At 36.9% G+C, this 23437-nt stretch overlaps 1 protein-coding gene across 2 annotated transcripts; it reads right to left on the bottom strand.

The window, feature by feature from the left end:
- Nucleotides 1–52: 52 nt before the first annotated feature.
- Nucleotides 53–22396, bottom strand: LOC136261395 (very long chain fatty acid elongase 4-like). 2 transcript variants are annotated; one of them, XM_066055400.1, is made up of 8 exons: nt 22250–22396; nt 22001–22188; nt 18451–18531; nt 18148–18176; nt 18033–18051; nt 17517–17688; nt 16801–16931; nt 53–412 (listed from the first exon to the last, which is right to left on the bottom strand). In XM_066055400.1, exons 1-8 carry the CDS (start codon nt 22332–22334, stop codon nt 173–175), a joined length of 945 nt encoding a protein of 314 aa, XP_065911472.1. In that variant the 5' UTR covers nt 22335–22396; the 3' UTR covers nt 53–172. The 2 variants fall into 2 exon arrangements, with proteins under 2 accessions (XP_065911472.1, XP_065911473.1); XM_066055401.1 differs by lacking the exons at nt 18033–18051; nt 18148–18176.
- Between the last annotated feature and the right edge of the window lie 1041 nt (nt 22397–23437).

Below are 23437 nucleotides of genomic sequence, written 5' to 3'. Positions count from 1 at the left end.
TGTATAAACAGAATATATAGACAGTAGCCCTCATATTACCATGACATGCAAATGAAACAGTTTACTTGTATGATAAATAGAAAGTATGTTGTGGTTTTACAAAAAAGAAAAACTCATTGATTATATAATATGTGTGCATTACTTAGTACCTAATGGTCACTAATACCACAGCCTAATCATGTTTCTTGGCATCTTCACTAGTCGGCACAGATCCGTTTTGAATTCTGACACCCTCGCTAGTTTTGCTAGCTGACTTGTCACTCTTTTTTGTGTAAGCAATGACGTAAAAGTTTGTGAAGAGTATAACAAAAGACGTTGCATATCCCAACAGGATGTAATGCATCCATTTAGGAAAGTTACAGTCAATGTATAGCGAGTTGGAACCATGTATCAAGGCACCGACGAACTGGACCTACAATAAACACACACATACAGTTAGTTATGTAGTGCGGTAAACTAGACATGATGATGATATGTCGTGCAACTGACCCAAGAAGCTAATATGACAGATATACCACTATACAATTGCAAGATCAAATGGACTAAAGTTACTGATACTGTTCATTTCAGAATAAACACACTGAAACAACATGGTAGCTGTAAGTTTTAAAATATTAATTAGCTTGATTAATTGTCCACCCATGATTCACATCTTTATACATCAATGGTTTCAGGCTTCCCACACAATTTAACAACTGCCATGTAGCAGTTGCCATAAAATTCAATCATGAGTGGGCTGAGAAGAGTGTGTGCTGTTATGCAGGAAGTCAGTTAGGCAGCTTCCATAGCCTCATAATTAAGCTAGCTATCACTTTCATGTTTACCCTATGAATGGACAAGTCCTAGGGACATACAGAATATGTTTACAAAGTCCCACAATCAATCTTCCATTGTCAGTTGATAGAGGAAGCCTCTAAACAACTTGCACTATAAAAAGCTATGGTGAATTGCATGCTGCGAGTTCATTTGTTATGTTAGGTATGGTGTGTTAGTTTTTCGTGTAATGCGTGTTAATTACGAGACATATGAACCACGGTGTATTGCACTTATATACACCTCTCCTCCTCAGTCATCAGAAATTTCTTAGCTTCACCTCAGGGTTTATCAACAGTTAATTTCCTCTGACTTTGGAGTCAAGTCTGCACATTATTGAATACGGATAAGTCTTATATGTACTTGAAGTAATTATATATGTTTGCATGTCTCACTCCACTCCAGCAAAATATTTGTTTAAGGAAGGCTATTAATTTTGTGGGTAAAGAAGACTATTTATATCATACAGTATGATAGTACTATATAGTGGGGACCACAAAGGAGTAGGCCGGCATGGCCCATGAAAAAACATCACCAAAAACTAGCCTCACTTTTCCCAGACGACGATGAGGCAGTATTGGTTAGGCAAAACTAAGCCCAAACAAGTCTTCAGATCGACCTGAAATGTTTTCGACAAGTTGCTTTTTTTTAATTATTTAACAGAATTTTCTACTGACTGAGTAACTGACTGAGTAACTGACCTTCAGACAAGCATAACTCAACAATAGCTAAGGTTACAAGCTTGATTTTTTTCACTGTTCAGACATCACTTTGACCTGAGAGGTCATGGCTACTTTGATTGGAGAAGTGCTTTTCGAACAGTTCTTGATTCGTACTGCAGTGTAACGGGTTGAACATAGCTGACAACGAAGCATAATGTATACTTCACTTTTCAGATGATAATTGATATAACTGGGGAACATGGCACTATTTCTTTCTTTTGATGCAGTATGCGTGGGTTCACCTAGTCTGGCATAGCCGGTTCACGAGGGTCTGGCTATGCCAGACTAGGTAGGATTCACCAGTAATTTTTTTTTTTAATTAACAAATAAGTACACAAAATTTTTTGGAATTTTCAACTAGAGTAGGGATTATAGCACATCAATAAAAAGTACTGAAACAAGCTGGAGTAGTGCATGATATTATATCATAGTAAAACAATAAGGCTTTATCCCTACTGTGCTCAAGATACGGAAATTCACAGTAGGGATATAACACTTATTATTGTTTTACTGTGATTTAATATCATGCACTACTCCAGCTTGTTTCAGTACTTTTTACTGATGTGCTATGGTCCCTACTCTAGTTGAAAATTCCAAAATTATTTTGTGTACTTGTTGTAATTTATAAACTGCGGCTACGAAGTGTATTACACCCAGCTGCAGGCATTTGGTATATATACTGGAACAATAGACCAACTTTCATAAGTAAAGTGAAATAACAGCATTCAATACGTGTTTTGTGCTACTTACAATTAAAAGGAATGACACAATTTAGACATACCATTAATGGAGTTGAAATAACTCAATTATGTACACTAACAATTCAAGTGTCACTGTCATTCATCAGTACAGACTTTGCATTTTACTACACACTTCACGTTGTAAGACTACGCCTTCCTTCACTAACAATAAAGCTGCTGTAAGCAAAACAGAGCTATACATATTTGCTGTTTTCAACATCGGGATGTGGCTGTATTAGTAGTTCTTCTCGTTTCTTGAGAAAATGAAAAGGGTTTCCTGAGAATGATGTTGTAAGGATGCAGTAAGGTTACATTTTAATAAAATACCAGCAAGTAGCCTTTCCCCTACTTACGAAATCATATTTGTGATTGTTTTAACAAGATGCTTTCCTTGTTGGCATTACTATGCAGGCAGTTCTTAAGAAATAGTACAACCACCATATGGGTGGCTGTGTGGTGTGGGATGACCACATAACACCAATTACATAATTATCACCAATAAAATATTCAACTGCAAAAGAGCTATATCCTGTCTCACCTAACAGTTTCTTTACATCCTAGCAGCTTGCTACCAGTAGTTAAATGCGACCCAAAGACCACTTGCTACCATCTTGTTATAATTAAATGATGGCAGTCAACCATGAATCATGCCATAGGTATCTATCTAGTACTTGGAAGGATTAGAGTGGAATTTGTATAATATGGACACTTGGAGACTGTCCATGCCCACCTTACTGATTAACGGAAGAATCATAAAACCATTGATCAGAATCAATTCACATTTGGTATACACTAGCTATTTTTAAAGAGTTATTGCTGTGCCAGTACAAAAAGCATATCAGAAATCAACTGCTACATAGTTACAAGGCATTAAGCTTGTGGTTTGTAATCAGTTATTGCTCTAGCCCACTCAACCTCAGTGACAACATGACATGGTTTTAAAACAGTTGTCACAGGAAGTAGTGGGCTAATGTGGCTTAATAGAAGCCACTAGTGGTATGCTGAACTCACTACATCTGGTAAAAGAAATTTTATCCAACCACTGCAGAGTTCATTTCCACAAATAATAGTCTATTAACATACAGTAAACAATGCCTATGATAGCTGTGCTATTCATAAAAAAGCTATATAAGTGAATGCCATATAAGGTGTTGTCTGACAAAGCATGATAATTAAGGACATGTCACTGAACTGGTGTATACACTGTTCATAAGAAAGTCATGATTATCATTGCTAGAAAGAAACCACTCCGCTACTAGTACACAAAAGTGTGTGGAGTGTGTATCCGTGTCCAGTGTCATATGTGCACGCATGAGTAACTGAGCTACAGTACAAATGTGAATATCATCTGGTTAGACTTAGATTCAGTGCACAACGCAGCCAAGCATAACTTAGGGTTGTGGTCTTAATTTCGTCACTGTTTGACATTGCTTCAGCCAGAAAAATTTTCCTTATTGCTAACTGCAATGGCCTCCTCTGTGTCCCATTTCATTCTCAACTATCACATAATGTCGATTCATGGGTAGCATGCTATGACTTCTGTTGTATCATGAGAATCATCCATACTCTCCAACTTGATAACAGGCGCTCCTTTATTTGTAACAGACATTCCATAGTTGAAAACAAAATGTTGTGTTTAGTAATTGCTATATAGTCAGGAAATACATTCAGTCACACAGTTGATGTGTCCAGTGCCATTCTTTGATATTCACAAATTCACAAGTGATGAATTATTTTATTACAAAATAAAAACAAGTATAAGGAAAAGTTAGAAATTTTACATTTGAATATATTATATAGAAATGAAACACCTATATCTGCAGGTGTGGATGTTTTCATAGCTATATCATATTATTAACAGGCTGTATAATGTGATGGCCATGCAATTGATTTCCAGTTTTTTGTATAGCTGCAAAGGGCAGCCATAGACAGAGAGATAACTTCCTTGTTATTAGACTGCATTACATAATTTTATATGTAAAAAGTGCATAATATAAGTGGATGAATTATCTTGCTACTCATTTCTACAATTAGTGCAACTACCACCCATGCCACTACCACTGGCTGTCCTACCACAACAGCATCAACTCAGCTAAAGAACAAATTTCACATAACTAAGTTTTGCACGCTATAACATGTGTAGTAGTACTGTAGGTAACACATAATGAGCTCAAAGCCACGAACACTTACAATGCTTGAAGCTGTATTCAGTGAAATCCAGTTACTAATATGTAACCGACTAAACAGAACTGCTACTTACAAACTTTACATGTGACAGGAAGTATCACAATTGTGAAGATGAAAGGTCAGAACACTTCAACAATAGCTTTAGTGCTTCCATCCCATAGTCACCTTGAACTGACAGTTCATACAGCAGAACAACACTTTTGCAGTAGTGGAGAAACGGGACACAAAAGAGGACAGTAGCCAGTCCATGATGCATGCATGGTAGCTGCTGTGGTTGGCACTGACATCTTGAGCTAAAGTGACATTGAACAGTTCAGAAATCAAGTCCATAGCCCTTAACCATAATTATGCTTGGCTAAAGGAATCAGCCAGTCTGAGATATACTTCCATAGAAACTTGTTTGGCTTTGGATTTAACTATATCTAACCAAGCTGTATACCATAGCAGGAAAAATACAGGGAGCTATTTTTAGGTAGGAAAGTCTAAACCTTCATCATCAGTACTACCATACTGTATAATTAACATATTCAGCGCTTCCTGTGGCGACACGCTGGTCAGCATACTTCCCACTTGTACAAATAGTCATACACACTACAGTACAACAGATGAGGATTCTGTCCTGCCAAGAACACTGTCTGGACTCATACAACAGACAATTTTGCTACCAGTTAGCAATTCAAAGGACCCATCAACTGGTTTCTGTTGCTAAACAACAAACAACTTACACTGAATGAAACTAAAAAGACATTATAATACATATATACATTCATTTCAAGTTTATGTGGCATAATTTTATGTACCTTGCAATAATGATGTCATAAGGCACACTCAGCTAAGTGCTACTGTATCTATACGGTGGCAGTGTATTATGGACACCTTAGGACCAACAACGTCTCCCAATTATCAAGTTGTCCTTATGTGCTAAGCGATAATTATTTTGGCAAGTGTCCAGATTATGCAGGTGTCCAGATTATGCAGGTGTCCACATTTTCAAGTGTCCCACAATAACTCATTCACCTGGTTAATGTAGACATATCTGTTCAACAAAATCTGGTCAACAGCACTTCCTGAGTGGAACTGGTAGCTCTTTGACCTTCATCACTTTCTTTAATGCTCATAACTGACAACCAACGGGTTATGAGTATCAATTTTTATGTAACTACAAATTAAAATTCCTGAGTATTTGAATGTAGTACTTATAGAAAGAAGGGTAGACTCTTGTAAATCAGTAGCCAGGCTATCAGTGGCTTTGTATATAGAAGATACTGCATGGACTTTGTTTGATCCCATGACTGTAGCCAACAGACGTGTTTCCAGTTACATAATCGTATAGGTACATGCAAGACTTCATTCTAGTTAAAGAAGTTGTGCTGGTTTGATGTGTTTACTATGAAGATTACTAACATTTCATTCTTAGAAAATTAACTACATACTACAGAGAAATGATGCAATACGCACATGCCTCAAATAAACCATTACATCATATTAAGATCCAAATTCTTACTAGCCTTAGAGTACAATTCTTCCCCATACTCATTAATAATACATAGGTCATTTGACATAATATTAAACAATTATTTAATTACCTCCTGTTGTACACACACACACACACCTTACCTTATCGGCCTGTCAACTGACATTCACACACATACACACACATCGCATTATTACAGTGTATTTGTAGTACTAGGGTATTGGTTATCTTCATCCTACGACCACGTGAAACTGTTCAATGAAACAAACAGTCAGGTTTCTAGATAATTCAAGAAGTAATTCACACATTGTGTTGTCTTTACATTTATATAAGCCCATTGATGCTTGCACAACTAATTTTCATAATGGCCACACTTGTTTGTATAGAACAATGTGATTCCCCTGTATGTTAAATTGATGTTGCATCACTTTACCCTGGTCTTCATTGTAACAAGAAAAACTCAGTAAAATGTGTCACAAAACATAGATACCACTACCAACAAATTTAGCATCAATGCTCAGTGTTAGCCTTGCAAGAGGAAAGAAACATCATCACACAGAGCAGCAGTATTGCATAGTGGAGATCATGAAGCTTTGTGTTCTTGCTAAAAATTAGACCAGCCTTACCTTACCTTTGCAGTACTGGTTAGGTAAAAATCATATCTTGCAACTTGAAATGTTCAGATAAGTAATTGTTTTACCAAACCTGTTGACTGACTGACTGACTGACTGACTGACTGACTCAGACAAAAGTAATTAACAATGGCTAATGATACTGGCATGGTTAGTTATCAATGTCATTGTGATGCCTGGCACATGTCTACCATCATGTATGGAATTTTTGTATCATGCCTCCAACACTCAAAGTAAGTGGATTAGGTAAGCTTCTCCAAGTATTGTTCTCTGTGTGTATGGTTGTGTATATAATAGAGTCGAAAGCCAAGCAATGATGACTACTTTATTAACCACTAGTAAAGTTTTGATAGCCTCACATGTCTGGCGCTATTCTTTGCTTTGATATAGTGCAGTAGTAATCATTTTGCCACAACAAACAAAAATTAGGAATTTGATAAGCTAGTAAAGGAGAATTAGTACAATTAATAAGTGCTTAAACAAACTCTACTATAGCCATTCTAGTGTATTGCTATTTAGCCATATTTGCACACCAGGTGATGTTTTCCCGTAGATCCTTTACACCGGAATTTGCAGTTTTCAACACCTCCTTTGGCACCTCCATCGACACCTTTCTGCAAAGACATCTGTGAATTAATGCAATATTAACTCGACTTAATATAATTATTTCTCTGTTTAGTGGACAGTAGGGATGATGAGTTTACTTCAGTTTGATTAATGAAGGACTGGTAAATACACAAAAGAAATTGTAAGATAAGAAGACATTATTTCAGGCGGGTACAAAGTTTGCCACATCATTCAAGCAGTAGGATTCGAAATGCACTATCAAAGGAGAAATGGACTAATGACTATGTCAGTTCAATTGTTTGACCCAAGTTATACTTACGGACTGAATTTGACATTCATACAATGACCAGTTCAAGACTTACAGCTAGCCAAAGTTTCAGTCACTTGAGTCTATCAGCAAGTTTTACTGCTATTATTTGCCTCCACAATCGCTTTTTCACCCTATTTGCAGTAAAGATAACTGTAGTGAACAACACGAGATTCACAGTAGAACAATAGTTCAATATTTCTTCACCTTGGTCAAGCACAAAGTACAGTAAGTATGTGGAGATTCCTATCCCGGGGGCATAAAGGATCTATGGTTTAAGAAATAGTATCAACAGCAGACAGACTAACAGAGAATGTTGATAATGTACTTAAAATACACCGCAGCTTTTTCATCAATTCTTTTGTTATTGATGATAAAAAGTCAGACTTTCTCATTCCTTGTGAAGTGCACATAATAAAAACATTACACAATACTAACTCAATCCATATAGCATTGTGCGCATTCAAGTTATTCAACACGACCTAATGGCTCAAATGAGACAATAATGAATGGGTCTTCTGTAGTATTAACAATTGACAACCACAAAGCCACATGTCATCAAATCACATTAGGCCAAGGATCAGTTATTTCATAATGTGGGATGAAAAGTCTATACTTGTATTTTTTAAAGTGAAATAATGTGATAATTTTGCAAAACATATTGCACTTCAACTAGACAGCAAAATACCCTAATAGAGCAATCAGTGCAGTGTAATTCTGTGGTATGTTTTGGATGCGACAATTTTAGCAGCACCTGTTGTGAAGCCCTATTATTATGCTGTTTGATACCGCTACATACTTACAAACTTAATACACATAGACAAAAGATGTGCACTAAATAGAGCTGACACTACATAAATAGACACTATCCAAAACCACGTCCACTTTTCGGATACCATTTTGAATGGGGCCAATTTCAATAATCACTGACTGCACTGCATTGAAATTCAGCGATGAAGAAAGTTCGAACTAAGTGGTATTGTCAAACAATAGTCCATGGAAGCTTTCAATGCTGTAAATTCCTTGTTCTGGCTAAAGGCAGGTGATTATCAGGTGATGAACAAGGTGCAAAGGGCCGACAACACTAATTCCTTTGTTTACCTGTACAAGGAGTGCCTGGATGGTCAGCCTCTACTATGGTTACTATCACTAATAATTTACTGCAGTAATGGATACTAAAATACTATCTATTTGCTTCGCAGTGCTTCCTGTGTGGGCCAACAAGGCAATTTGAGTTGTCGATGCTTCGCGCCTTGTTCAACCCTGATAACCACCTGCCTCTAACCAATTTACAACCTTGAAGACTTCCACGGCCAATTGTTCGACAATACCCCCTAGTTCGAGCTTTATTCATCATTGGATTTCAATGTGATGCAATCGTAATAATTGATATATTGGCCCCACTCAAAATGGCGGAAAGCTGTTGCTATGACGATTACGTAGTTTTGGATTGTGTCTATTGGTGCAGTGATCTTTTGTAATGTAAAACCCTAATCATAGCTACATGACAAAAGTCGCCTTTACAGAACAGTCGAGTTTTGGTCTACCAGCCTGGCAACCACAGTCTCAAGGCCACACAAAGCAGCATGCAGCCACCATTTTATGCCACAACAGCAAACTCACAGATAGAGATGTGCCTTTTGTGATTCCAACAAATTAAACTATTTGAGGCACTTAACTGTAGTATCCCTGGTAGTATAGTAGCAGCTAAGCTGGGCTTATAAATGATTGCATGCCTCAGAACACACCTCTAGTATACTGAGGCCATGCTCGTCAACAATCTAACTCCATAGAAAACAAAGTACTGTACCACATCAAATAGCTTAATCTACTGCGTAGCTGAGTAGCAAGATCGAGATACTCTAATACAGCAGTCATAGCCACACAAGTATTTTATAGTTATGCTCTAAAACTCATGCAATAATTTTTTAAGGTTTCAGGAATAAAAAGTAGTGAAACAAGAGATAATGGTAACTTGAGGGAAAACTACTTAGCATTGTAGCAATCAGTGTTGGGCAAGTTACTTTTTAAAAGTAACTAGTTACATATTACTTGCAGCTGAACTATTTAGTTACAGTTACATATTACCCATAAAATAAAGTAACTATAATAATATTACATATTATATTACTTTGTGTCCATAGCCTTAAGCTGTCACGTGTGAAACTACCACCTTATCACGTGACACGATTGCGTTGTTGGACAATGTGCAAGTCTTGATATAAGTAAGTAGCTGGTGAATAAGCCTCACTTAGTAGGCTTCATTACTTCGTTGTGGCTGGGCGTTACTCAGTGGGTTACTAACGAGATTAGTAACTTCGCTATTTTTAGTAATAATATTACGTAATATTAGATTCGTTACAGTAACTATATTACTTAGGTAACGCGTTACATTTGCAAGTGAGTTATATTACCTGTTTTTATAGCGTATTTTGTTATATTACTTTGTTACCACAAAAGTAATAATATTACGTAACGCGTTACATAAGTAGCACGTTACTCCCAACACTGGTAGCAATGTGAAAAAATCCCTAAATTGGCAGGATTTTCCCACATTGCTACAATGTCAAGTAGGGTTTCCTTCATAACTGCCATCATCTCTTGTTTCACTACTTTTATCACTGGAATGCTAATTACTTCATTTTTTAATTTAAAATTTTTTTATTGCGCTAGCATACTACATGTTTATAACATAACACCATAACACTTGATGCACTACTTGTGTTTAAGTGAAGTCTGTTCATTCCTCTGATCATACTTACTGAATCAAAAGAAACAATGACACCATAAATTATTTCATGTATGTGTGCCCCAACCATCAGTTACTGAAAAAATGAAGTGGCCATTATGCTTCGTTTTCAGCATGTTACACAGCATTTGCAAAGAAAGAACATTACAAGAAGCACCCTGCAATCAATCCTACAGAAAATATGGATGATTTTCATTACAAATGTGGGGAAGCCATCATGCGCTACATACCTTGCACTGTCAGAAAGAAAAATGGAGCATCAAAAGAGGACAAAGGTAAGTCCATGATGCATACATTGTACATATTGTGGTATGCCAAAAAGGCACCTGTCTGAAGCAACATCAAACAATGAAAAAAAATTAAGCCCGTAGCCCCAGCTGTTATCAGATTACACTTGTCTGAAGAAATCAATCAGGCAGTAGAAAATTCCTCTACATTTCATAGCAAACTGCATTTTGGGTTGTACTGAAGGCCAAGATGCTATGAATGTATTATAAAGCTGGTTTCTGGCCAATATAGTATAATTTTGTGAGAAAATACAAACCTCCATGATCTCTAATACACAGTCACTACCATACTGTATGATGAAAATGATTTTCTGCACAGTATTTATATTGTATTTATATAAGTCCCTTCACATGATTCTCTCAAATATTGTTGTTGTAAATCTATAGCTGAATGAATTAATACCACCATTATGCTACAGGTGAAGTCATACACAGGATATAGAGAATGATTGCGATGCATCTCTCTAACAATCATGATGGTAAATAGTGTTATAAGACTTCTACTATAATGCCAGTACGGGTGGATTGCAACCAATTTTATTACATACAAAATAATAATAATAAAAAGAAAAAATTTATTATGTACTGCCACTATACAACTTGCCTACTATGGCACACACTTATTAACTTGATTATTATCATATACGCACAAATTTTCGAAGTACATAATTTTTGAGGATCAAGATTTTCAAAGTTTTATATTTTCGAGGATCACTCATTTTTCATTGAGGTTACCTATTAGACAGCATGGTGCTAACTTATTTGTTAATTTTCAAGGATGGACGGGTGAAAACCGCAAAAATTATGTCCCTCGGAAATTTGTAAAAATATGGTAATTTACATATTACCAAGAGTAAATAATGTTTAATCTTGATATTACACTATAGCTTATTGATCAGTAAAGCATGAAAATTGTTTAGCTCCAGTGTTTTGTATATTGCTCTAAACTGTACACATTCGTATACAGGAACACTCCAATGAAACAGCACAGGAAGACACACCAACAGAATATACACAATACACTCTAATACTACACACAGTCAATACAGATAACACAGAGACTTATTGTGCTGACATGCTAGCTACTAGCACTGCTTGAAGTATCTTAGTTTACTACAGTGGTATATTCCCAGTATATGGAACAGTTAATTGTTTGTTATTTTAGTAGTTTTTCAGTAAACCCGCATCACTGATGTTTTACTGAGAGTTTAAAACTTAGTAAAATAATTATGTTCCATATACTTAAGTTTACTGACACTTTACTATCAGTATAACTACAGTAAGGCATCTTAACAAATTAGTAAACTAAGAACCTTCAAGCAGTGTAGGGGCTATGTATCATGATGAGTTCTATTGGTGCAGTGGTGATCACATGCTACTACTATAAGGATGAAATTGATTCTCCAAGACTACAATGAATCTACATAATATATAGCCAAGCTGTGATAAAAGGATGTGACTCCTCTAAAAAGGCTAGAGTGAAAAACGTTAAAACCAAAGATGGTAGCCTAGAAATAGCTGTAACATATACCTTTTAACGGCATGGAAATACTGTCTCATTATTAAAATTATTGACATTGATCCATTTATTGGCCACTGCTTTTGATTTCACAACTTTTCCACTCTCCTGTTTTTTTATAGGGGCCACACATTTTTTATTACAGCTTGACTGATTTGGTATCATATCACTTCTGTTTGCATTTGCAACCCTATGGGGCTTGCTTTTTTTTCTTTTCTAGAAATATATATTTGTTTGTTACATTTTGTACAAACCGAATGCTCTATTAAAAAGATTGCACTAATAGAGAATCTCATTGCGCACTTTCCATGTGTTTGGTTTTTGCAATGGTTTTAAATCTGGCTTCTTCTAATTTCCTTTAGCAGTTTTCCTGGTAGGTGCAACAAGAAATCATTTTTATTCATGAAACTCAATTGCAAGCTTGTAACACATGTTTAGATTTTGTATTATAGCTCCATGGCCACTATACCCATTTCTGTCAAATTACAAAAGGTTTGCATCTAATGGTTACTAGTGATGTGCAATAATATTGATAGTGTGATAATCGTATCACAGTGGTTCATTATCGTGATATGATAATAGCTTGTGATTATCATGAGCACCAATATTAGACATTCTTACCTCCCCAGAATTACTCAAACAATTTAAGCATTCATTTGTTTATTGTATTCTAATGATTGAACTTTGCTGTATATTAGCATGACATACATATGCATTCAGGTATACAGGATGTGCCTTTACCTGTATTCATAGAAAATAAGTAAAATTAGTGCTACATTATGCATCTTATCATTTGGATTTACGTGATAACTATCGTATCGTGATGCAATTATCGTAATTAATTGATATAGTTGCAAACTTATCACTAATGGTTACCATCTATCGACTGATTTCAAGTCATTCCTTCCATTGGTTTACCATGTAGCAATGATAGAAAATCAGTCTCTTTATTTATGTAAATAAGTAATCATACCTCCATTCTTGTTACACAAAAATTGTAGAGCTGAGCTATAGTTGTGATCTATCGATTGTCATGATAGTGAGTAACAATCATGATTATGATAGTATGTTATCATTCTATCGTGATAAATTATGCATATCTGTGCTTAGTCAAGAAGAGAAGTAAACATCATATTGTTAAAGTTGAGGTAACTGCGAAAGTCCAGTAGATCATGCACAACAAATATTACAACTGTAATACATAATAATTTTTACCAATGGAGCATTAGAAAAGCAAATATGTGGTGTGTAATTGGATTATTCATGTGTCATATATGTGAGGTTGAGTGTCTGGTGACATAAAAGTTACTGTCAATCATGGATACTGATAGCTATCACTCAGCTCTAAAAAATTGGGGTGCTGAGACTCACTTTTAGACCATCTTTACCTGTGCCAAATTTCATGTAATCAAACACGTCTGTGTTTTACAACTGTTTTGGTAAAGTGTGCGAAAAGAAGAAAAAGGCTAAAAGTTCATTCATATCTTGGTTTTGTAAACTTGGCAAATGGCCTGCCTTACCTGGCAGGCAACTCCACTGTAAAAAATTGTTTCATTAGGGTAAAGGAGTGTGAAGCCACATATGTATGCAAATCACACTCTTGTCCTTCAAATAACAGACTGATGTGGTACACTGGCTTCTTAGGTTGCATGCAGGGCCACCCACAAGGGGGGCAACTGGGGCATTTGTCCTGGGCCCCAGCCTGAAAGGGGCCCCATCAAGTGCCCTCCTAGATTGATGTACTCTAATAGAGCAGTCAAGATCTGGATAGAGCAGTCACAGTGTTTTTCAGAAGAGCAGTGTAGCAAGCTATGCATGTAGTTATGATATAATTGGTGAGAAGCAGCTATTGTCATTGTCAACATGTAATGACCTTTTGTTTTGGTCTTTGACTTACAGCTAGGCTGAAGTTGTGATTCAGAGTGGGACCCTCCTTCCCCCTAGGCCCCACTTTAACTCTTTGCCCTGGACCCCTTAATTATTCTGGGCAGCCCTGGTTGCATGACACACTACGGTTGATCTTACACATTTCTTTTATATAATCTTATGACCCTGAAGTTAATAGAAAATGTTTTATTAAACATGAATGCCACTATAGCGGCTCTCACAACATGCATTACATACTAACTCGTAATTGGAATACATTCCTATGAGTAAACAGTTTGGACCAAGTTACTTTGTGGTCATTTTCTTAAACTTTATCCAAACATCGTAGCATAATATAAGACAAATTTGCATTGGAAAGAATTTTTGGTCTTTTCTAAGATGATACGATGATACTACCTGTGATGTCACAGTGGATAGAAGAAACATAGTAATAGTTATGTCATTTATCTGACATCATTGTAGCCATTTCTTGGCTGCCACTTTTATTTCTTTTTTTACCCAAGCTTTTACAAACCACACCATTTTTTCACAGCTTGGTTGTTAATGCGTGAATTTTTGTATCTTATAAGGCCCCAAAACCAACTTATGGCTGACTTTTTTACCCACATTAATTTTCTTCTTATCTACAAAGACACAATGATATATTATATATATATTTATGTTTACGTCTATATCACAAACACTTCTAATATATAGAATGTACATAGCTAGAATGTTCTAGAGCAACCTAGAATTTCCAATAGTATATAGATCTATGAAAATAAACAGATTGAATGTTCATTTATAAAGTGGAAATTAAAGAGAAATTTACCAGGGTTCAAACCAGGGACCTCCATACCTTAACAGCTGCATCCTTAACCATTGCCACTTTACCTCACTTCGACAATTTTTGTGCATCCTGTTTACCCTGCGGTGACTGCTCTATTAGAGTATTTCAATCCCGTGATTTCACGCTTGTTTAGTTTATGCTTTTAACTCTGTAGCTGTAACTCCATTGTTTTTCAAGCAACTGCTACGACAATCAGCCTATGTATACACTGATTTTCAAGTTATTCCCATGCTCGGTTTACCCTGTAGCCACGAGAAAAGTTTGATATTTTATGCGAATAAACATTCATAGCTCTGTGGATATTTATCAGATTCACAGCAAACTTAGAATGTTAATCTTTATACAATAGACCCCTTATGGCTTAAGAGAAGAAAAAATTGAGATTTTGAAAGTCCATATCTCACAAATGGCTGATGTGAATTTAATCAAATTTTCTGTACATCCTACCCTACCTGGCAGACAGCTATAATGCAAAAATGATATTCTTTTGAGAAGGGGCCATGTAGCTAGCATGTGTGAAATCTTTCTTCCTGTCAATATACCCATGATGTGGCATGCTGACTTTCTTAGCCACATAACTCACTACTGCGTGTCTTGATATTGCAGAACTATTCATTGCAAGTAACCATGGAGGAATAGGTGGTCCATACACACATTAAAGGGAGCCCAAGTGTTGTATGTCAAAACATGTATTTTACATAATATAAGTTTCGGTTTTAAGAACCAAAGCCACTATAGTGGCATTCGGGGCCAAAGGATTAATATTAACTGAAAACTATCTGTGGTACAATTGCATAGTATCTATGTTGGTTATACAGGAAGTGAATAGTGCTAGAGATTTTAAAAGAACAAATTGAAACTATAACACCATCACACCACCTAACCCAACACTTTTCACAATGTCGTGAACAAATTGCCAGCTGATCGGACAATTGTGCAATCCATTTCATAACAGACACACAGTGTTGTTGTTTAATGATGCTTGTAGAAATTAGTTCCAAAAAACTGCACTTTGTGATAATTACTGGAACATTCACTGTTAAGGGCAGAATAGTGTTTGGTCCAAATAGATGACTGGTCCCACTAAATGAACACTAAATTAACTGTTAAGAGAAGCCAACTTCTTACTTTAGTACCACATGTTGATGTTCTACAATACAGTGTGACATCTTCTAGCAAAATACATATCTGTATTCCTCTTTACCAATATATGGATGGCATTTGCATATGTGACCAGATTTTACAAAACCGATCCAAATCGCACATCAGGCAAAATCAAACTAACACCACCAGTGGATAGCTACACTACCGTACTACTAGTTTTGACCCTCAGTACTACTCAAACTACTCCAGGCTGGTTTTAACAGACATCTTTTCTGGGTGATATGGAGTGCTCAAATGGCGGTTTCAGGCCTTGTGAAGGACCTGGCTTGGCAAGAATCAGTGGTTTACTGGTGGACACGTTTTCTCTGTTGATTTTGCTACATATCAGCCACTAAGGAGCCAGCACAGCCCTGTAATCCCGTGTCTGGACTCCAATCATGGCCTGCCTCCATTTTGAGGTCTATCTCTTGCCCTCCCCACCACCCTCCGCCCCTTTGTGAGCACTCGTGATACTACTTCGCTCATCCAACTGCTCAGATTTTCTATCTTATTTGGCGGGAAACTCTACAAGCAGCTACAAGTACTGGAAGTGGCCTGAAAGGTAACAGATTGATGTATCTCTTGTGTAAATTTCATACGCGTGCTTGCTATCCTTGGAGACTTATGCTGGCTTTAATTCTTTAAAACCGTTTATCTCAAAATTTCTAATGTGCGATTTGGATCGTTTTTCCAAAATCCAGTCACATATTAAGTTTTGTTTTTAGTGTAGTATTAGAGTTTAGTTGTGTTTATGATGTTTTTGTCATTCCAGTGAATCAAAAATTCATCTGTCATATTAGCTTCTTGTATTACACAATACAGTACACATTAATACTAGCTTGTTCAGTCAACTACTGTTATGCACATATACACAACTAACTAACAGTACACTAGCCTCCCTCTCTACATCATGATTAACAGAGTTAACAGTGCATATTTCTTACCAGTTGTAGTTGGGTCACTCGTTTCTTGTATTTGCCAATGTACTTCTGGACAGAAGGGCCAAAAGCAGAGAAGCCATAGTAGGTATACATGATAAGGTGTACTACTGAATTGGCCAGTGCTCCCATCAAAGCTATAGTAATATAATAGATAGCATTAACCATTAACCTCCACATCCATCATGGGGATAATTATAGTGTATTGTGCCATGAGAAGGACCATCAGTTTTAATGAATCCACTTGGACTGAGGAAGCCACCCAGTAACCAAGTAATATGAAAAGATCAACTTTCATTGCTTGACCAATGTGAGCCTTTATTGGGCCAGTTTTGTTGTGTTCTTGTAGTACCGGCAGGTGTAGTATATGTAAGACCATGTGGCGTCTGTTCTGACAACAAGCAACTACCACAATACACTCTGGGTACCTATTATCAAAATCATGGGTATACAAGCACATGCCCATATGGTACCAACCCAGTACCTAAAGGTTACCAGATGATGGCCACAATATAATAAAGGGTACTTATATGGTGCCAATAGATACCCACTTGGTACCAAAAGGTTACCACAAAGGTTCTCATATACAAACGGTATACATTTGTATGATTCCTATTAGAACCATCAATAGTTCCCACGTGGTCAAACGTGAACCAGTGAATCAATTGTTACCTCAACACAACTAGTTATTGGTGGCTACATATAGTATTAGTGTCACTTACACTGTCCACCAGCTACCCACTTGATCCCTATCCACCAAAGGAAGAACATGGAGGTGTGGTGGTAGACATGGAGGAATGATATCTGATTGTTCTTCTTGCGCAGGATGAAGAAAATAGTATCAAAGAACTCCACAAACTTGGAGAAGTAATACCACCACAGTGCTGCAGCAATCTACGTCAAAAGTATTACATACTGTAATTGTACAGAACAATCTAGTGCTGTATAGTGCATGAAAAATACTGGCCTGGAACCAGCCTTACAATACCTTCATGGCACCTGTGATCTTGGCAGTATCGGTTAGGTATAACCAAGGCCAAAATGCTCCACTGCAATCCAAACTGCAATTGCTATGAAATTCTTACAACCTTTTCTTAGTGGATTTTTTCTTAGACTTGCTATCTAACTGTTTAATGCTTTCAGACAAGTGTACAGCTATAGGTATGAGTTTGATAATTGACAATACTTCAACCAGACGGGTGCCTATTGGTATACCACAGTACACATCATGGGCATACCTTTGTCCTCGTTTGTGTCCTAGCAAGGTATCAATTTGCAGTAGTGCACCAATGACTTCGTGTTATGCATCACATAAGTCTTCATATGCAATTTGGTTGTAAGCCAATCGCTTACCTCAATCTGTTTATCCAGTCACATAGGGCCTAGTAGAAATACTATTTAAGAACAATTTAATACCTTTGAATCAATTTTTTCCGCACAGCACACACTTGGTGAAATATCATCTACAAATCAAATTTTCAGGAAATGGAAAAGGCCTGCACATTAAAATGAAAAAATATCTTCATCTAATCCTGCTTTATGATAGAAGCTTTTACCCCGCGATAATAAAATCTTGGTTCCTTGAAAATTTGTATGTCAATACACGTATACAGTAATAGAAATGTTTTACTGAGAACACTCATTACATCAACTAACCCCAACATGGACTGGTTCTGTAGAGTAGGACATTGGCTGACAGATGTAGTTATAACCAGCTTCAATTGACAAGGTGACCAACTACACAGTAATATAGGCCATTAATGTCATACAAACTATACACACATACATAAGTACTTGTTACCAACAGTATGCATGTACTATTGTCATTGACCTCACTTGTAATGTAATGTTGTGTTGTGTTATTTCAACAAATATAACGGATTTTATTGTATATCACAATATTCGTAACCTGCAAATCTCCCTGTAATGTAATTCTTAGTGAATGTTCTATTGGACATCATTAACCAGCTCTACATGGGTAGTAACACTTACAATCTATTGCTATACATGTGATTGGTAATAACAGGAACATGCAAGGTACCTTAGTGAGAACAGCACAACATTGGACCCCTCCAGAACTTGTGCTCTAGTGCTACTCCACAACAAGCCGCAAACATGCGGAAATATTCCTTTTGGCTACAAAAACGCAATAAAACTATCCTACACTGTATGATGGGTAGAGGAGGAGGAAATCACTCACTGTATGATGCTAACATTAGCTGTATAACACAAACTAGCAATATCAGAAAAATATGAGAACTCGTGCAGTCAACTTGTCTTATGTATGTCAAGACTAAAGAACTTTTTACTAAGTAGGATATTATTACCATGCAGGCAGGAACATATATTGGTGGTCAAAATCACTTAAATAAGTGCTTTTCACAACACACGAGAAGCTAAATGTAGACTAGTACAATTATTAATATGAAGTAGAGTAGCAGGTACACTTATAAGCTCAATAAAAATTAGTAAAACAAGATATGAATGATGGTAGCTATATGCCAATAAGGATTTTCCCCCTTAGCTATGTTGTAATAGCTACCATCATTCACGTATCTTGTTTTACTACTTTTCATCACAAGACTTTTTTCTAAAATTCAATATCCAGCTGTCTGTGCTTTCTAGATTTGGACTAAGACTATTCTGTAAAGGTGATTTCCATCACATATGATATTTCTATAATGGCTGCATATTGGGCAGCACCCTTAATTTTAGGGAGGACCCCTACTAAACAGTACTACTGTACTGTTTGATCGGAGTGCATGTTGGGAAACTCATACAGTGTGACTATCACATGGCCATCACTCAGAGTACTGCTTAATAAATGTGAATATCGCCTACCTAGTTTGTTCAAATTCCAATTTTTTTCACAGCATTCCAAGGAATGGATCATCAAATATTCAGCCCATTGTGGTGAGTAGTTTTGGAATTAAAGTGACAGACAGTAAGAAGAGGAAGGACATTGTTCTGTACAACAACCAAACTGAAACTACATGCAGGTACTTGTATTCGCATAGCCATAGCTCCTGTTTGCATTATTGGGATTTGGTTTAACATGTTCACCATGGATTGGCAAATCAACAAAGGTATGGCTTTAGCCCTGTAGTCACTTACACATTCACGTATGAAGGCAGAGGAAATGATGAGACAATCTTGTTTACATCTACTGCATCGTAAACAAATACATGTGACACCTATACCATTTGAGTTACAAAACCAAAACAAAGATTTTTTCAAACTCTGCCATGAGCAGGCAAAAATAAGATAGTGTATAGATTTGAGTCTTGCTTCTCTGAGTAATGGCTCGCATAATTTTTTTTGCAGCATGCATAATTTTACAATTTTGTTTTAGCATTTTTTCTTATGCTTGAGCAAACTAGGAGGGCAGGTTTTTGCTGAGTACCTCAGTACCTTCCAAAGATCAATACATATTATTCATACCATAATTACTATTACCTAATAAAGAAATTAGGTGGAAGTTAAAGAAAATTTATGTTCTACTTTTGGCACAGCTAGAAAAGTATGCAAGTTTCTATTACAAAACAACCTGCTAGATCATTTTTGTGACATTTAAAAATGTTATAAAACTAGTCGTACTAATCCTAGCTGCTTGCTCTATAAATTATATGGACACCCTCTAATAATCTGATGACTGGAGAGGTATGAGTCACAAGGTGATCGCTTCAAAGAAGACAACTAGAATATACAAGTTTACTTGGTGGTATACTGTGCTGTATTAGACTCTCAACACACCCTACTGTATTTTCTATAGATGTGCAGTGTTTTAAAGTACCGTCTCACAAAATACAGCATGAGGGAGCATGTTGAGAGGCTAATACAGCACAAGGCAAAGTCAAGTGCTGTATTTGCCTTGAGACACACACCCCTCAAGTGTTGTACTCTTCGTACACACAAATGTAGGTGGTGCTGTAAGTGTACTTCTTGATCGCAGCGGTCATCTTGCATGACTAAACCACTTCAATTTTCAGTGATTGGACTATCAGTGAGCATTCACATAATCTATTTCTAGTCGTAGAACCAACTGGTATGATTAGTCTGGCTAGTATGTAATGATTTACATAAGTGGGGTTGTTTTTGTGACATTCCTTACATAACTGTTCTGCATAACTGTACTGTATTTGCCCAAGTGCACTGTAATTATCTACATAACTGTATTTCAATTACGCACATAACTGTACTGTATGACTTATACAGACAGTTACGTACGTAGCTAATTGGTACCGTATGGAAAGTACAGTCCGTGGCAGCAGCAGCACTTTGATCCTCTCACACAAAGTAAAACGCAAGTGGGTGTAGTTGAGGAAGTAAAACAGCACGAGGTAAAGCTGAGTGCTATATCAGTTTCAAGACCTTACCATAAGTGCTGTATTTTTCGTACACACAAGCATAGGCAGTGCTTTAAGTGATAATTTTATGTAGTACCTCTGAAATCAGGTCCCTGGAATAAAGGTACAACTTATCAACATTTTTCACACATATATAACTACTTGTGAGAAGGTTAAGCTTGAGACAGAATCTTTAGTCAAACTGAAACTTAATTCAGCACAAACCAGTGGCAACGTGATACTATTAAGGCACACACAAAATGTATATTGATTAGCATCATTGCCAGATGGTACTGATGTAAGTTACCATCTTACACGCATTTGAACACTTAAAAGTTTATGAATACTTTTACTTCCTAGAATCATTTCCATTAGGTTTATGGCACTGTAAGTGGTTGGAATATTATGTCTTCACCTCTGAGTCAATAAACAGCAGATCACTCTTTGTGATCAAACTGTATTTTATTTAAAATCATGTCTGTGGTTGCAGATGGTTCTACAGACTACTTACTAGTATGCCTACCCCTTGACATAGCTACCAACCAGGCTCTGTTTTAGTTGTTTTGTATCCAGCGTAATTATACATACTTTGGTGGCAGAAGCTGACTAAAAGAGCAAGATGTAGCCACAAATTTGGAGTGCATAACAGTGCGGACAATATAAATTTATATTTTACTATTTGCATGCTGGTAACAGGAATTCTGTGTGCTGGTTTAGATACCAACACAGTGGAACACACACACACACACACACACACACACACACACACACAACACACACACACACACATGCACGCACGCACGCACACACAGAGTACACACATACACACAGAGAGTACATACTAGACCTTAAACACTCACCTGGTAAACAATGTACCCAGAAAGTGCCACCAAGGCAAAATTATAGATGATTAGTACACGCCTCAGGTCAAATGGCTCTCTGTTCTTCATCACTCTTGGGCCCACAGCAACGCACAGCAAATACAGTGCACATAACAACACCGTAGGGATTGGTGACTGCATCCATAACCAGTCCTTCACCCTAGGATCTGTCCATGCCAAAAAAGGTGGGCGTAGCTTAGACGAAAAGCGCGCGTACAAAATTCTCACCGCTTCTATGAATGATTTCTTCGTAAAATGCCATCGGGTGCTGCATGAGTACACCTATTTCATCTACAAGTCGCGTGGACGCCATTCTTCCTCCACTGCTCGTCCCTGCTAAAAGGTCAAATATTTTGGCACGTGCTCTCGTGTCTGTGAATGTTACCTTTACAAATCCGTTTCCTTACCGTGTTACCAAGTGCACATGTAACATTATTATTATTATTATTAGCACTTTACAGTGACCATGCAGCACTGAAGGTCTGACAGCAACATGTGCTGCAGCCTTAGGATTACCTAACCTAATTTCAAGGACTTAGACTTATTGACTTGACATAGTGACTGACTTAATGACTGAAAAGGTGTAACAGAAAAGGGCATCAAGAGTGAGTGTAATGCATATCAAGTTAACATACACTTAATAAATGAACATAAGTTAGGAGAATTCATAGTAACTGTTTCTTTTGGCATAGAGTTCCATAGTCGAATAGCTGTGGGTAAAAAGGAGTGGGTCTTTTCATAAATCTCATTTGATGACCTCTTGTTAGCAATAGTCATCATTTGATGACCTCTTGTTCTAGTATAGCTCCTATGAAGATGATTGGAAAAGTCAGCTGAAACATATTGTTGATGATTCTATTGATCTTCACTAGGATGGTATTTCACCAGTCAGGTGCTGTGAGAAGGTTGAAGCCTTGGAATCTTCATGCTACAATGTTCCATATAGCCATAACTTATATCATCATGCAGGCGGCATCCTGCACTGTAATCCAGCTTGATAATCGTTGTTAACTTAACCAGCTATATAATAGGTGTTGCCCATGAGAAGATGCTGTGTTAAAAAACACGATCAGAAACAGAAGTCTGCCCTTCGTGCATGTATACTATGTTTGGAAACCTCAACTATTATTTTGTACATGCACATGCATCCACATGTTCTCCCCAGGGGACTGCAACTGTGGTCAAAAGACTATTATATAGTTGAAAAGAGTTTAGTTGTAAAATTGCACTGAAAAGAAAGTTGTATCACACACTAACTTGGTGTTTCCGCAGAAGTTTCTTAAGTATTTCAGGGGGTAGCTAACATCTTAAATCTGTGCTTATAGGACAGGCATAGCTTTGTCACAATGTTAGGGGCATACACTGCTACTAGAACTCCAATGGGTCCTCTGGTTTCTGTACAGCTGCCCAATGACC

The sequence above is a fragment of the Dysidea avara genome, chromosome 7, assembly GCF_963678975.1.
Source record: "Dysidea avara chromosome 7, odDysAvar1.4, whole genome shotgun sequence".
NCBI classification, from domain to species: domain Eukaryota; kingdom Metazoa; phylum Porifera; class Demospongiae; order Dictyoceratida; family Dysideidae; genus Dysidea; species Dysidea avara.
This window is presented reverse-complemented; position numbering and strand designations above follow the sequence as displayed.